Raw genomic sequence first — 17,144 nt, forward strand, 5'->3', positions numbered from 1 at the left:
CAGATCCGACTCTCATGGAATTTCAAAGTATGTCTATACAGTAGCCTGGCTATTTTTTTTGCAACGATAGCGAAAGAAAAACTTGGAGTCTCTCTGTGTCCATTTAGTGAATGATGAATTTGTGCGTAGCCTAGACTATGTCCTTCATTTCTTCACGTCTTACAACATAAACAAATGCAATGATAGTCTAGTGAAGTCAGAAATGAGCCTGTCTAAAGGCCTCTTGGAAATCGTGGCATGTTACATTAAATGCGCACTCAATTGCGATTCGAAGCAAAAAGTATCACTGATAGCCGAAGGTAAATTAACATTTATAAATGTGACGACGGCAAAACGTTTTGTAGTAAAAATGAATCGTAGACTATATTAATAACCAAAGAAAGTAGCCTAAAGGAGATGATGTGCACCTCCGTTCACCAAAAAGATGGGCCTGTCCCTCTCAAAACATGTTAAAATAGTGTGATTAGAACCAGAAAGAAAAAAAAATCCCCGGCCCCCCATGTTAATATTATTATTAGGCTATTATGACTGGCCTGCCCCCACTGCTAAAGAAAATCTAGAGGTCACGGTCATCTCATTTAAATGGTGGGAACGTCAAATGTAACAAGTAGGCCTATACGTCAGAAGAGCTACATATATGCAACTGATTACACATTATTTCACCTGAAAAGTGTTTGAATGTTTCTACTCACTGGGAATCTTGGACCAAGCATTTACTGCGCAAAGCACAGATTCCATTACTGTTATTATCACAGATTTCAGATATTAGTCACTGGCTAATGATGTTGTTATGCATGTACAAAATACAACATTTGAACACCCATATTGCTGCTGTTCATTGTATCTACAGCTGTTAATGTGACTCATATTTCAAGCCGCATTTCTCCGGCCCCTCAGTTGTGATGCTTTTCATGAACTGGCCCCCATTACAAACTAATTGAATAGCCCTGTCATAGACCCTGATGTCAGGTTCGATTCAAAAGATTAAGTATTCAACCTGGTGATTTTTCACCAACAACCCCCTGCACTCAACGCCTCTAAATATTTATGGACTTTTTATCTTCCACAAATGACCAGCCTGCGTAAGTGGCTATTGGATCATGATGTGATTATTCCCCCTCCCCTCTTGGTAAACAAATAAGCCGTGTAGAGGCATGATGTCGCGAGCCAATTCCCAGACGCCAAGTTGTAGTAATTAACTTTGCATTAGAGAAGCTCAGCGTACCTGGAGGGGGCACTGTATGAGTAATGAAGTGGTCACATTTGGCGTTTCCATAGAAACACGAGTAGGGATGCGGGCGCGGGCTCCGAGGGGAGAGGGGGCACAGCAGGGCAGAGCGTGTGCCCTCCGATCTGACCAGTACACGGTGCCATGACTGGCATCAGATGCTCTGAGGCCAACAGGCCCTGGTTGTGTATCAGAGTACATGGACAAGGCGAACGATGGCAAAGGCCACCTGGTCAGCATAGGCTGGACACAGGAACTGAAGTTTGAATCGTGCATCAATTTCTGAACACCTGAAAGTCCTAATTCTTAAGCATGTTGTTTTGAATTCAGCACTTTTAGATTCTGTTGTGTACCTCAGCAGCCAACCTTAACTGTTTAGCAGGAACATGTATTGTTCTAGACATGGCTTTTGTTTTTTTTGGGTGGATTATTGTCTCTTGTCAAACCTAGACCACGATAAGGCGTTATGCTGAGCTGACATGATCTCTTCATGTTGCACTGGTTTCTTCAGGGCTGCACCGGCTGCATTGTGTCTGTGGGCGGTCAGATCCCCAACAACCTGGCCATGCCGCTCCACCTGAACGGGATAAAGATCCTGGGCACCAACCCGCTCCAGATCGACCGCGCTGAGGAGCGCTCCATCTTCTCCACCATCCTTGATGAGCTCGGGGTGCACCAGGCTCCCTGGAGAGCCCTCAGCTCACTGGTAAGACACACCACCAACACGCACCAACACTGATCCAGATACAGTTTAGGTAGGGACACATTTAGTTTAACTTGCCTGTAAGTCTACTCAGCTTCTGCACTTAATGCTCTGTTTTATAGGCTAGCTTGGGCCCTGGTCTGTTCTCAGTGCAGTGCAGTGTTGGCAACACTACAGAATGGTTCTTTTATCTTCCCCTGTTTCCCATGGTGGACTGCGTTCTGTTTTTCACTTTGTCACCAGCTGCTGCCATTTGTTGTTCCCGTCCCATTTCCGTCTGATCCAGTCAAAAGATGTTGTGCCCATTTGTTAACACGGAGCTGCGTTAGTGTTAATTTTGTCACCTATTTTTAATTTAGTCCTAGTCTTAGTCTTGTGACGAAATGTCCTTTTTAGTCTTTGTCATATTTAGTCATTCAAATATCATTTTTGTTAGTCAAGTTTTAGTCGACTAAAAGTCTCGTCATTTTAGTCTAGTTTTAGTCAAAAGAAAACTAAAGGTATCTTAGTCTTAGTCAGTTTTAGTCAACACATTTTAGTCTTTTTTTTTTATAACAAATTATTTCTGATTACCATTTGAGTCAAATAGTGTTTCACACATCTCAATTTTCCAACAATATTGTGTGTCGACAGGGCTACTCGTCTGTTATAATTACTCATTCTGATTTTTGTCAGTCAGTATGTTTACATGCACAGGTAAGTCGAGCTTCAGTTATAGCTCGGCTGGGATTTTGACCATAGAGAGTAAAAGATTTGACTGGACCACTGTCATATTAAGTAGACCAGTGTTTCTCAAAGTGTGGTCGGGGAATCACTGGTGGTCCGCAGCTATCCCAAGTGGTCAGGAAAGCAGGCGTGGTAAAATATAATATAGATGAGTTGTTTGCAATATTGAACCAACTTTGTATGTAAAAACAGTTCTGCAACACTGTCTATGTAAGATATGCCAGTTTAAATCATACAGTATGAATCCACACACAATAAGCAAAGTGCAAAGACAATAAGCAAGGTGGTTCAGTGAGTAGGCCTATAGTGTAGACTAATTATAGGCTACTGTTGAAGTAGGTATAATCTTTTTTTTTTTTTTTAGCTAGGGTTAGTTAAGTGGTCCTGAAACTGAAAAGTTTGAGAAACACTGTCATAGACCAAAGTATTAATGTTTTTACTCCCGCTAGATGGCGATATCTTAAACACAACCATTCCCCAAACAGACTCTCCATCTTAGCCATAGCTAACTTGCTAGCGAACTTTCCATATTAGCTTACTTGCTAGCAAACTTTGCATCATCAGTCTAACTAGTTAAATAGTTGACATTACATGATGAACATTTTCGTATGGACATTCTGGGGATGTTAATTTGTATGAGAGAAGTTTCAACTTCTGGGTATGTAGCATTGTGGCATAAAGCTTAGGTAGTTAGCTTGCTAACTCTAGCAGAAATCTCCAGTGCTCTTGTTCCATGTAGTTTAGGTGTTGCAGCCACAGGGTTGCAGCAACAGCACGTAGACTAGCCTACAGGAAAGCTGTTGCGTATGAACTCATTCGAATATTTTAAAACGTAACAGCTAGATATTCTGTCTTCTCATTTTGTAGGCTTTAGAAATGAAGAGAGATTTTATCTTAGTTTTTATTTCATGCAAAACATTTTAGTCTCGTCTTTTTAGGTCAACAATAATGCATCTTAAGATAGTCTTAGTCAGTGTTTCAGGACATTACTGCCGTCTCGTCATCGTCTCTTCTTAGTCATGAAAAAAAACGTTGTTGACGAACAGATTTCCTCTCGTCTCGTCTGACGAAATTAACACTAAGGTGCGTTTTGTTTTCCTGTCACCTGAGTGCCCTGCGCGAGGGGGAGAGTTTTCTAGAAGCTTCTCTGTCTCATTTGGATTCGGGGCACAGCGGCGCCTCTCCTGTCCCCAGGTTCCAGCGGCTCTTAAGCTCAGCCACAGCCACGGCACAAACTCCCCCGGCGCTCAAGTGCTCTCAGCCTCCCCCCAAACATCACAAGTGTGGGGACGTGTTGTCTGGAAGTTGACACACTCTCACCCATCAGCCTTAGTTCCTCATTGTTTTTTTGTTTTGTTTATTTATTTGTTTTTATTTATTTGTTTGTTTGTTTGCTGCTGCGTTGGGAGGGAATTGAGCTAGTGCCAGAGGCAGGTGTAGTAGGTGTGTGGGACGTGCGAGGCCAGAGGCCAGAGTCCATCCTGACACGCTCCCCACACACGCAGCTCCCTTATTCTTCCTCCTTTTTGCCTTCTTTTCCTCCTTTTCTCTAGCTCTCTCTCTCTCTCTCTCTCTCCATGGAGATTACCACACAATCTGCATCTTAATATAGACCGTTAGCTAAAGCAATGCAGCTGACGCCAGACACATGACAATATGTTCCACGGTTAGGAGTGCGTGTTTTCGCATACCAGTCAGACAGAGAAGCCCATTTTATAAAACTGGAATGAAGGAGAATGGCTAAAGCAAGTCAATGTGTGTGTGTGTGTGGGGGGGGGGGGTGGTGGTGGTGGTGGTGGTGGCGGCGGCGGGGGACTCATCAAAGCAGCCCTGTGGATGAGTCAGGCTCTGCTCTCTCAGCCTTCAGTGCTCTCAGCACCACTCCAGCCGCTTTGTGGTCGTCTTTAATTGTGTGTGTCTGGCCCGCGTGCGCGCCGCGTGCATGCGAGTGTTTGTGCGCGCGGTGTTTATCAGTCTCCCGCTGATGGTTTGTGCGCCGGCCTTCCTGTTGCAGGCCCAGCTGGCTCACAGTGAGCCTGGAGCTACAGTGTACTTGTGGGCTGTGCGCTCCGCTCGCACGCCGAAATGTGTCTGATGAGGACCGCAGGGGATGGACGCTTGTTATGAGGAGTGCTGGATGACGTTGTGTTATACACTCTCTCACACACACACACACACACACACACACACACACACACACACACACACACACACACACACACACACACACACACACACACACACACACACACACACACACACACACACACAGGCCCCGCGAGACACACACACTGACACACATAGTCAGTGAATTGGATTGTCTGTGCTCCATCCTCAAACTTCAAACTCGTGTTGCAATATGTTTGAGTATGAGGACCACGGGACTCCCTAAAGAGTGGGGGTGAGTGTGATGTTTCTAGCTGGGCCTGGTAATGTAAACATATGCTTTGGGAAAAGGGACTATCCAAAATGCATTGACTCATTGCAGATTTTATGTCTAATTTGCAGGAGGATGCCTTCGCCTTTGCTAATAAGGTTGGCTACCCATGCCTGCTGCGGCCATCTTATGTGCTGAGGTGAGGTGTTGTGCAATACTATCTATCTGTCCTTAATGTCTCTGCATGTTAATGCATAATACACCTATATGTGTTCAATGTGTATCAAATGAGTGCTAACTCACTTACAAATGCAAATGAATGTATCAATGTTTCTAACTAACTAACTAACTAACTAACTAATGTTACCTACAAGACCAATCGCAGTTTAAAGTGCCTGAGTGTGAGGTGGCAAATCCAAAAAAAAGTCCAAAGAGAATGGAGCTCTGTTTGTCTGCCTGTTTAATAGCACTGCTGCTCTCTTCTGTAATCTTCCTAGTGGAGGAGATGCAGCTCATCAGCAGTGGCCTGGCCTTAGAGACGCTGCTCTCCTCTCTTCTCCTCTCCTCTCCTCACTATGCTGGCTCAGAGTCAAGCCGCAGATGTGCCCTGCTTTCCCCAGGGGACCCAAGTGTTTGTGGTGGATGTCGCTGTCAATTCTGTTGGTTCCCCTCACAATGCTGTGCCTACCCGAGACAATCCCAGAAACGCAGGCATTATCCTAGCAATACACGTAAAGATAAAAAAAGTCTCCAATCCATGACAGTCTGCTGAGCTCTGTTATAATGAATGAATGAAAACACTGGTTATGGCTGCACTTGGCACAAGCCTGTGGTTGTGTAATGGCAAGAGCTCCATAAGGTCCAGAGGCTAAGCGCAACCTGAAACCCTGGACGTCACCATGTAACATAATCTGACCACCGAGTTTAGCTGACTCGTGCTCTGAGAGTCATACTGCCTCATGTCCAGAGCTGTGTGCAAAGCCCTGCAATTACACCATTTGCCAGGTTTGGACGGTAATTATCCATCCTCTGGTCTATAACTCTGATCGTTATGGGGAAGGAAATGAACATCTCAGACAACAGATGAAAAAAAATCACTCCTTTGTACCAGAATGACAAAAACAAGCAAGAGTTGCTTAGTGGATGTCATCCAAAAATATTAGTTTTATATATTAGTATGGATTAGTATTCTAAAGCCGGCCAGCACCTTGGGCAGTGCAGATGACTTTCTGTACCCTGATCACAGGCCGCTCCGTAGAGAGCTGTGCTGCGCTGAGCTGCGGTGGCTGGTAGCATTGGCCTCCTGTGCTCATCTGAACCTCCAGCGTCGTGGCAGGTCATGCAGCTCTGCCGCGCTGTGCCTGGGGGCAGTGCTTCAGGAAGAACCACCTCCTAGAGAGGCCACTTTTCTCACAGCAAGTCCAGTCACAACTTCTCCCCAGATCGCAGGTCACTTCACCAGCACACTGTCATGAGACGGTGACCGCAGAAAGCCTGGGGGCAGCTCCACTGATGTCTCTCTCTGGTAGAATCTTCCATCCTGGTGTTCCTCAGCTGCTCAGTATGCTCCAAAGAGAACTGTGTTTAGGGTCAGCTGACATTTATGTATGCCATAAGTGTGGTCATTTCTCAAATGTTCTGTCGCAGCTGGTAGGTAATGGACGCCTCTTGGATGTTGTGAGCTATGTGTGAGGGAGGCCCTCTAAAAGCGCAAAGGGGAAGTCAGAGGTCACTGCAGTGAAGGGGTGAGGGGGAAGTAGGTCCTTTGCTCCTGTTGTGTCCCCTTTGGGTGGGTGGAGTTAGGGTGGTGTTAGTGTGGGCTGGAGTGGGGGGCGGGGGGTGTGACTGGAGGGCACTAGTCTGCTGCGCTCTGCGTCACCCGACCCCAGGGCTCCTTAGCAGAACAGGTGGAGGCCAAGCGGTCAGCGTCCCTTTTAGCCCCGAATGGTCTTTTTTAAGGACGGAGTGCTCGGAAACCAAACTCATTTGTGCGGAGCCTGCAGGAATAGCTGACCCATATAATGCTGCATTCAGCCAAACACCCCCACACACACACACACACACACACACACACACACACACACACACACACACACACGCTCTTCTGTTGGACTGTTCTGCTTACTCTGTTAGTCTATTGCTCTGTGACCTTGTCTCTTTTCAGACGAGTTTTACGTGATTGAATTATGTAAATGAGTTCCACTCTTCACCAGACACAGGAGAACTTGGAACCCTCTAGATTTAGCCTCCAGCTTTAGTATCAGATTCTACTGTCTGATTACCCTCTCTCATCCCTCACCATCTCACACAGTGGCTCTGCTATGAACGTGGCCTACGGAGAGGAGGAGATGAAGAGGTTCCTGGAGGAGGCTGCTCAGGTGTCACAGGTGAGGTGCACGTCTGGGAACGACATCTGAGACCATACAGCGTCAGTTTTGTGTGTCACTGTCCATACAATCTTGAACCAATACAACCAATACACAAAACCGAAAAGAATGTGCATGTGCGTAGACTATTTTGTAAGTCTACCCACAGCTCCAATTATTTTGGCTTAATATTCCGTTGTTGTATTTTCCCTTTTAAAACATTCACTATAATTAAGTCTGAAACATAGATGTGAACTTCTAGCATTTTCTTGCAAGTTCATATACTGTTACACACCTAAAAACCTGTTTGTAATGTGAAAAGTAAAACTTGCCTCTAGCTATTAGCTTGTGTTGCACTCCTCCTCACTTTAGTCTGTGTCAAATCCACATATGAATAAACATTAAGCACATACCAGTACAGTGTACATTATTCAGTGTATCAAAAGTTAGAACCACAGAGTAGATTGGACCTCTGGGACACAGACAAACATACACACATAGGCATGCACACACATAGACATACATGAGCACCACACCCGACCGACCCCCCACAAACACACACACATAGAGGCATACACACACTCTGCGGTGTGTGTATATGTGGCCAATTAGCATTAGCTGGCACTCCTGTCTGTGTGCTGGCTCCGGGGCATGCTTGCATTGTTTACTCTTCCCCTCCAGCTCTGCACTCTCACCGCGTGGCTCCACCGCACCTGGCACATCCACCGTGCCCCAGCCTGAGGGCACAACAGACGGCCTCTCCAGACCTCCACCCGCCCCCACCCCACCCCACACCACACCGCACCACCCCTCCTGGTCCCGGCTCTCCACGGCCCCAGTGCCCTTAGAGAGGGCTTTAATAAGCCTGACCCCTCCACACATCCCCTGCCAGTGCCCCTTGGCCTGGAACTAGCTGTTCTTGTTGCTGACCTGAATTGGACCTCTCTGTAGAAAAACAAGATGGATCCTTTTTTTATTTATTTATATGGTTCCCAGCAATGTCTGGGCAAAAAAACCTCTCACCCTGTTTTGGGACCTTGACAATACACGATTTGAGTATATTACATTTTTTAATGCTTTTGACATAGTTCCTTGTCAAAGCGCTTTGTGGACAAAGACAAGGTTTTAATCTTGTGTCTGTATCCACATCCATCATGTGTGGAGACCAACAAAGCTACTTATTTTGGCATCCACCAAAATTTAAAGCAAATAGTTGTAGTTTTGTTGTTTATAGAGAGTATTCCTATAATATAGGTAAAGAAATGCTGTCATTGATCCCGACAGAAATTCTTTTTCTGCATTTTACCCATCTGTGCTTAGTGAACACACACAAACCTGGAGCCCGGGGAGTACTTAGGGCTTAGATGCTTTGCTTAAGGGCACCACAGCCGTGGATGTGGATGTGGGAGAGCCATGTTCAACCACTCCCCCTGCCCACACTTTTCCTACTTGTCAGGGGTCAAACCAGCCACCTTTCAGCCACAAGTCTGGTTCCCTAGCCAGTAGGCAACAGCTACCACTTACATAGGTGTGTGTTGTGCTTGATGTCCTGCCAGTGTTGATAATTGTTCTGTCCCTCTCTCCCTCCTGTCCCTGCAGGAGCACCCTGTGGTCATCACCAAGTTCATCAGAGGAGCCAGAGAGGTCGAGGTGGACGCTGTGGCCAAAACTGGGAAGGTGAGTGGGCCCTGCCAGCCTCCATTGATATGTGTGACAAATTGGTGTGTCTATCCATCAATTGATCTTCAGTTCTGGACCAATTTCATACAAACCAGCTGAAAGTGCTTTGACAGCCATTTATATTTTACAAAATAACAATGTAAATAGTGTGTTGGATGTGACCCCAGATCTGTCACCCCACCTTATTATGACCGCCGCGCAAAGCTTTAACGCCATATAGGTTTAGTCAGAATTTTTTTTTTTTTTTTTTTTTTCAGATGTCCAAATTTCCGTCAAGGATTCCGGGACACTGTAAGACCGGGTATTACGAAACTTGGTGGGCATGTAACCCCACATGGATAGCATGGAACCATCGCTTTTTCGTTTTGATCTGTAGCCCCCTGCTGGACTGGACCCCCGAAAGGAGGGTAGGGCAGACACAGTTTTCTGTGAATATCTCGAGAACCGTAGGGTTTAGGAGGACCATTTTTTTTTTTTTTTTCTCAAAGGGCCATGTCAACCCATTCCATAACCACTCATTTCATGTATAGCGCCACCTAGTTAAACACAAAAAGTAAAAATGAGGTGTTGTAATCGCAGGTATCTGTGACCTAACATAGTCAAAACTGCATGAAATTGGAAGTGTAGGATCATTATGACACCCTCTGAATGCACGCCAAGTTTCGTGGAATTCCGTTCATGGGGGGCCACACAATAAATTAATTTATGTTACTATACACCAACTGGCCTGTAGGTGGCCGGAGACAGTTTTCTGTGAATATCTCGAGAACCGTAGGGCCTAGGAGGTCCACCTTTTTTGTATGTTGGTCTTAGGGGCATGTCAGCCTATCCTATTACCACTTATTTCATGTATAGCGCCACCTAGTTAAAAAATTAAAAAAAGCAAAATATTAGGTGTTTTCATCACAATATCTCTGGCTGACATGGTCAAAACTGCACGAAATTGAAAGTGTAGGATCATTATGACACCCTCCGAATGCATGCCAAGTTTCGTGGACTTTCGTTCATGGGGGGCCTTACAATAAAATAATTTATGTGTACATTTAGTGACCGTGACACCAACAAGGATTCGGGACACTGTAAGACCGGGTACCACCTAAACTTGGTGGGCATGTAACCCCACATGGATAGCATGGAACCATCGCTTTTCGTTTTACTATTGCAAGCAGAGTACTGTATGTAATGTATGTGAGTGATGACAGTGAAGATGTGTGTGTGGGCGGGAGTGGAGCAGTGACTGTGTGTGTGTGTGTAGTGTGTGTGTGTGGGTAGGTGGGGGCAGTGTGCTGTAAGTATGTAGAGGATGTGTGTTGGAGAAGATCCTGAAGACAATGTGCTGTGTATGTGGGGGGCAGTGTGCAGCAAGTATGTAGAGGAGTGCTGTATGTATGTGAAGTGATGACAGTGATGATGTGTGTGTGTTGGGGATGGGGTGGGGTGGGGGTGGGGGGCAGAAAGGCTAGGCAATCAAGGACATGGGTAGATGGAGGAGAAATCAAAAATAATAAATAAAAAGTGTGCAAAAAGTTGGAGAAAGTCAGATATGTGTGTGTGTGTGTGTGTGTGTTTTGACGATGTGATGAAATAAGAAAATAAAAAAAAAGGTCTGTAGCATAGGGAGAGGGATGTAAAAGTGCTAAAAGTCTTGTAGGTGTGTGTGGGTGTGTGTGTGTGTGTGTGTGTGTGTGTGTGTGTGGGGGGGTCATGAGTGCTGAGGAGTGAATGAGTGCAAAGTCAGTATAGTGTGAGTTCAGAGTTGGGAAATGTTTGAGAGTGCTGAGGAGTGAATGTGTGCAAAGTCAGTATAGTGTGAGTTCAGAGTTAGGATGGCCTGGGGATAAAACTTCTCCTGAGTCTCTCAGTTCTGGCTTTGTGACTACATAGGCGTCTTCTTGATTTCAGCGGTAGGAATAATCCATTGTTAGGATGAGAAGAGTCCTTCAGAATCTTTTTGGGCTCTTAGGAGTACTCTTCTGGAATAGATATCTTGTAGAGCAGGGAGTTGAGTTCTTATAGTACGTTCAGCTGAGCACTACTCTCTGCAGAGTACTACAATCTCTAACTGTGGAGTTCCCATACCAGGTGATGATGCTACCAGTTAGAACACTCTCAACCGCTGAAGTGTAGAAGGCCTTCATGATGGATGTAGAAACTTTGAATTTCCTTAGCTGACGAAGGAAGTAGAGAGTTGTCTGGACTTCTTCAGAACATATTGAGTGTTAACAGTCCATGTTAAGTCTTCAGTAATGTGGACACCAAGGTATTTAAAACTTGTGACTCTCTACAGGTTGCCCGCTGATCATTAGTGGGGTGTAACTGTAGTTCTGCTGCTGCCTTCTGTAATCCACTACCATTTCCTTGGTTTTATTGATATTCAGTGTCAAGCTGTTAGATTGACACCACTGTGCCACCTCATCAACCTGATCCAAGTAGAACTGTTCATTGTTGTTTTAATCAGGCCCAAGATCACTGTGTCATCTGCAAACTTGATGATGGAGGTATGACTACTGTTGGCTTTGCAGTCATGTGTGTAGATGTTGTACAGCAGTGGACTCAAAACACAGCCTTGGGGAGCACCAGTACTGATGGTTAATGAGTCAGATGTCAGACCCCCACTCTAACCACTTGTGAGCGGTTGGTGAGGAAGTCAAATATCCAGTGACACAGGGTGGTGTTCAGTCCTAAGGCCTTCATCTTTGTGACCAAGGTGAGAGGTACTATCGTGTTGAATGCTGAACTAAAGTCAATGAACAGCATCCTCACATAATTCCCATTCCCTCCTCCAGGTGAGTTAAGGTGGTGTGCATGAGGTTTGAGATGGCATCCTCTGTAGACCTGTTGGCTCTGTAAGCAAATTGGAGGGGGTCGAAGGAGGCAGGGAGGGATGAGCAGATAATGTTTTTCACAAGCTTCTCAAAACACTTCATCACTGTAGACGCCAGGGCTACTGGGCGGTGTAGTCATTCAGACATGATGGACTTTTTGTTTTTCGGTACTGGAACAATAACAGACTGCTTGAGGCAAGTAGGAACTGTCTCTTGAGCCAATGATGTGTTAAAGATATAAGTGAACACAGGAGCTAACTGAGCAGCTTAGGATTTCAAAACCCTGTTAGAAATTCCATCCGGTCCAGTAGCTTTTCTACAATTTACCCTCCTAAAGGCATTGCTCACATCGACCTCAGAGACACAGAAAGGTGCATCCTCATTTGCTTCACATGCTGCAGCTAGTCCAATATAGTCTGTGTTTTTTCATGTCAAAGCGAGCATAAAAAGCATTAAGTTCATCAGGGAGGGCTTTACTCACATTCATCATAGGAGGGGACTTTCTTTCAAAGCCAGTGATGGTTCGAGTCCTTTCCACACTCGTGCTGGATCACCCTCCAAGAAATCAGCTTCAACTCTGTCTCTATAGCCGCTTAGCATCTTTAATTGCACTACGTAAACTATAAGATGCTGCTTTGTAATCCGTCATATCCCCTGAAATAAGCCCAGCATTATATGTCATGGTGCGTGTCTTTAATGCCGTTCTCACTTCTATCCACCCATGGTTTCTGGTTAGGAAGCTTCGGATCTTTACAGTTGGGATGATGGAATCAGTTAGCATATTGATGTAACTCAATGATACTTCCGTAAACTCATTGATGTCAGCAGAGTATGATGCAGTAGAGCATGCATTTCTGCCATTTATATTCTTACAGAAAGCCGCAGAGGAAAGTGTATTCTCACCTTGTCGTTTCACAGACCACTTTAGAGCTGTAAAATGATTATAGCAATTGGAGAATTATCAGATAAAGACCCATCAAACCGAGCCCATTAAAATTGGAATCTTTTGAAAGCAGAGTCTGGAACACTTGATTTTGAATATGTGGTATCTGATGGAAGATGACACTTTTTGTTACATATGCATAAAAAAGAGAATCGGCTGTATTATAGTGTTTGAATCACACAGAGACCAGCTCAGTGGCCCTGCTCAAAGATAACCCACCTTATTGTAATGAGCTCATTAGGCATTGCAGTTGTAGTTGCTTTTAGTATTTGCAGACTGAATATGGCTTGATTGTGCGCACTCCTGAATCCTTGGACCATAACAAAAGAATCACCTTACCCCATAATTTTAACAACATTTTGACACAATGTATTTGATATTATATGATTTATTTTGTCTGCTGAGCACTTATTTTCATTTACATTTTCAATTCATTTTCAAAAGCCAAGGGTTCCAGCATATGTGTGTCGACACCCAACAAGGTTGTAAATATACTGATTTACATGTTGTGCCTGTGAACCAAATCTGGTCTGGACCCAGGAAAGAACGACCAAAGCCCACTCAACTAAACTTTCTCTCTCTTGTATTCTACTCAGTCCCGTGTGTCTGGAGTGAGTCATCTCAAGTATACTTGTTTTTTTTTTTAAATTTCTCCCTCTCTGTTTTTTAAACCTTTCATGTTAGCATTTGAACCTAGCCTGAGGCAGCGCATTCAGCAAGGTCCTTCCAAAGTTGCTGTCGCCGAGACTTGTTTGCGGACTGGCTCTTTGGTTTTTGTGCTATTTGTGTAATTCTCCCGCCGTAGTCGTCTCCTCTCTCCCCGTCATGATTAATATCGCATAGTCAGGGTCGGCCCGCGCCGTGTCCCTTATCCATATTCATGGCACTGGGCTAATGAGTGGTGTTCAAGGCTGCTAATGACATTGAGCGCCATGGATCGCTGCTGCTCCTGTCTGCACCACGCTCTGTGTTTTGTTTCAGGAGTTTAAAGGGGAAACACTGCCTGTCGCTTGTATGCTAATTGAGACACAAGCTGATATAAGGTCATATTGTGTGTGTGTGTTTGTATACAGGTGCTGGTCCATGCCATCACGGAGCACGTGGAGGACGCAGGTGTCCACTCAGGAGATGCCACCCTGATGCTGCCCACTCAGAGCATCAGCCAGGGGGCGCTGGAGAAGGTGTGTGACGTCCCTTCAGACTCGTACTGCCTCCTCTCATCTCTCCTCTCATCACAAACCTCAGCTCATGCACCTCAAGCAGGGACAGCCATGTTGCATACCCTCGCACTGAATCAGCGTTTTTAAGCCACACAAGTGCCAGGCCATGATATAATTGTGCTATTGTCCAATGATGTCATATTTTGCAGCTCTTTTACACATATAGGCCAAACATATAAGAAGATAAGCCTTTCCAAAGCCCTGAGAAGAGGGTGGCTGTGTGCTTGGGCCCAGTTAGCTTGTGGAGTTTGGCTGGGCAAAGGGAGGTCTGAGGTCTGTTTTCCTGGGCTCCAGTAAACATTTCGCCCCATCTGTTTGTCATGAGATTGCCATCTCCTCACCCAGTTTCTCTGGTGTGGCAGCATATTCATAATCCTGAGAGATGTTGGTGGCGTCAGTGGGAGTGCTGAGCATAAGCAGTGGTGTCATGCTGAATTATGGCTTCCGGCGAGTGGTCTCCTTCTCTTAATATATATTTTCTTTGGTAATTTTCAGATTAAGACTGCTACCCGGAAAATTGCCAAGGCATTTGAAATTTCAGGGCCGTTTAACACTCAATTTCTGGTGAAAGGCAATGATGTCATGGTAAGTTATGACACTGAAATGTAGATTGAATATCCACCCCGGTCATTACTGATGGATGGCTCTATCCGCCTGTAGTGCTCGGGTGGAAATACTATTTTGATACACTTTGCAGAGGGCCTCTCGGCCTGCATAGTCAGCTTTACAAATGCCATATGCTCTGACATCAGAGAATGCTGTGTGCCATGAAAGAGTAAGTGTGCACTTATTTCCATCCAGGAAAAGCTCCCTCCTGGTTAAAATAAAGTGTTTCAGGCTTGCTGGCTTGATTGGTGTTAGATTCTTAAATCTTGATTAAAACTTTTTTTCTTTCAGTTTTGAGTTGATGATGATTGGTCTTGATTGAATTTGAAGCAGATTTTCTGATGATTTGAGATGAGTGGGAATTGTCTTTTTTTGTATGCAAGGGGGGTAATTTTCTCAGGCTAGCTAAAGTGCTGTCAGATTTCTTTGTTTGTCTGTTTATTTGTTTGTTGGTTTATTAGGTTATTGAATGCAACCTGCGAGCCTCGCGCTCCTTCCCCTTTGTGTCCAAGACCATCGGCGTCGACTTCATCAACGTGGCCACGCGCGTCATGGTGGGCGAGCCTCTTGATGAGTCCCGCCTGCCCTCCCTGGAGAACCCCATCATACCTGTGGACTATGTCGGGATCAAGGTGTGTATGTGTCCATGTGCGTGTATGTCCATAAACGGATATCAGATTCAGTCAGTAGTAGATGCATATAATATGCCTATTTCATATGCTGTGTAATGTAGTCTTTTGTATGCTTAGTTGTGTTTTAGAAAGCATTCCTTTGCTATTGTCCCTCTGCAGTTAGTATACCATAGTTACTGTATTTGTGTAGCCTGTGGATTGCACATTTGTTAATATAGGGTACATTTGTGGTGGTGTTCTGTGGAAACTAACCCATTCATGTCTGTAATATTCTCTGTAATAATGGAGACCACACACACACATGCCCTCACACACGCCTAGGTGTTTGGTCGGCAACTCCAGTAGTCATTACGGATGAGTGAGCGTGGCGCGTCCCTGTGCGTCGCTTGTGTGAAATGAACTGCCGCGTACATCACCCACATCGGATGGGAGACAGTGGCTCAATCACGGCCTGACGGAGAAGGATCTGGAACATGGCGTCGGTGAGCCGCTCAGCGCTGGAGCAGTGTCTCTCCTCTCCTAAAGTCATTTCCTGTATAATTACAAAGGAGTTGCTGCACAATGTCTGTGATGAGCAGGCAATCATGCAGGAATAATCCCCATCTCCTGCCACTCTCCAACTTTTAAATACCCAGCTGAGATGTGGCGGGGAATACTAAGCGCTATGCAGCAAAACACTGAGCACACCGCATCTCCACCCAAAAAATGCACGTGGATCTGCCATCATTTCTGGTGGGCACAGGCACAGTCAGCCTTAGGTGGTTTGGAGGCTTTGTTTTTGGAACGAGAAAACATGTGGAATCAGTGCTCATCCAGACATAAACAGAAGAAAAACTTAAGTACTGTGTAATTTGCTTTTGGAAATGGAGTGTTTCTGACTACTTAGAGTAGTAAGTGATAATCTAATTACCTTTGGACAATGTCTGATCAGCTCAGGTTAATTGCATTTCACATACTTTTGTTTAAAGTAATTTTAGTAAAAGTTGAAAGCAGAATATTAATTTAATTTACAAATATTCATTACCTACAACAGAGAGCCTTACACAAGATGCTAATTGTAATTCTTATATGAAGGACACAGTTGAGATGAAAGAAATATCAGTTATGTTTGATGTTTGAACAAACAATAACCACCATTCTATAGTAGTGCAGGGATATTGACAACCAGCTCCTTTTAATTGTAGTAGGATTCTGTTTCAAAGCCTGGTGTATACTATTTGTTTTCTATTCTTTTTTTTATTTGTAGTGTGGAAGGATAACCTGTAATGGTGCATTTTTATTGCTACCCCCGTCATGGCTACTAAAGAAATCAATAGATGTGATTCATTACATAGGGGCCATACTTATGTTAGGTTTTCTTATGGAGGGGAGGCTCAAGCTGAATCTTTATTGGTTCCACCCTGAGACAACTTGGTCCATGCGCTCCTAGTAGCTGGAGGCCCCCTGGTGTTGAGTTGCGTTAGATCTGTGGCGTAGAGCTTCTCCAACAGGATGTTGTCTCGTGTGTTCGTTCTCTCACCTTCCTCTGCCTTTCTTTGTGTTCATTTGTGGTCTGAAGGAATATTTCTAAGGGCTTTTTTGTCTTTATCCAGTCCCTTTTGTAAGTTTTCCTGTAGTTCCTCCACAACAATATGGCTAAATGAAGTTTCCAGCGTCAAGGCAGAGCTTGGAACGTGGCGTGATGCAACGGCTCAGAGGGCACCGAGTGGTCACATGTTCGCTTGATCGAAGATGCTCGTTACTTCCATTCACACGTCGCCATTTCATGCTCACTGGGGATGGTCCATTTTTAGCCAGCACCACTCCCATACACACACTCTTGGCACTTTCTCTCTCTT

The 17,144-nt window shown here is 44.9% G+C and overlaps 1 protein-coding gene across 1 annotated transcript in view; it reads left to right on the forward strand.

Moving 5' to 3' along the window:
• The window catches only part of cps1 (carbamoyl-phosphate synthase 1, mitochondrial), a 40,252-nt gene that overhangs the window by 15,246 nt on the left and 7,862 nt on the right, over positions 1-17,144 (forward strand). Inside the window, exons 26-32 of the mRNA XM_048239854.1 lie at positions 1,740-1,934; positions 5,166-5,233; positions 7,346-7,421; positions 9,000-9,077; positions 13,922-14,029; positions 14,564-14,653; positions 15,136-15,306. Of these exons, the coding sequence (XP_048095811.1) occupies positions 1,740-1,934; positions 5,166-5,233; positions 7,346-7,421; positions 9,000-9,077; positions 13,922-14,029; positions 14,564-14,653; positions 15,136-15,306 (786 nt within the window). The remainder of the gene's footprint in view (positions 1-1,739; positions 1,935-5,165; positions 5,234-7,345; positions 7,422-8,999; positions 9,078-13,921; positions 14,030-14,563; positions 14,654-15,135; positions 15,307-17,144) is intronic.

This window comes from Alosa alosa, chromosome 3, assembly GCF_017589495.1.
Source record: "Alosa alosa isolate M-15738 ecotype Scorff River chromosome 3, AALO_Geno_1.1, whole genome shotgun sequence".
Lineage (NCBI taxonomy): Eukaryota > Metazoa > Chordata > Actinopteri > Clupeiformes > Clupeidae > Alosa > Alosa alosa.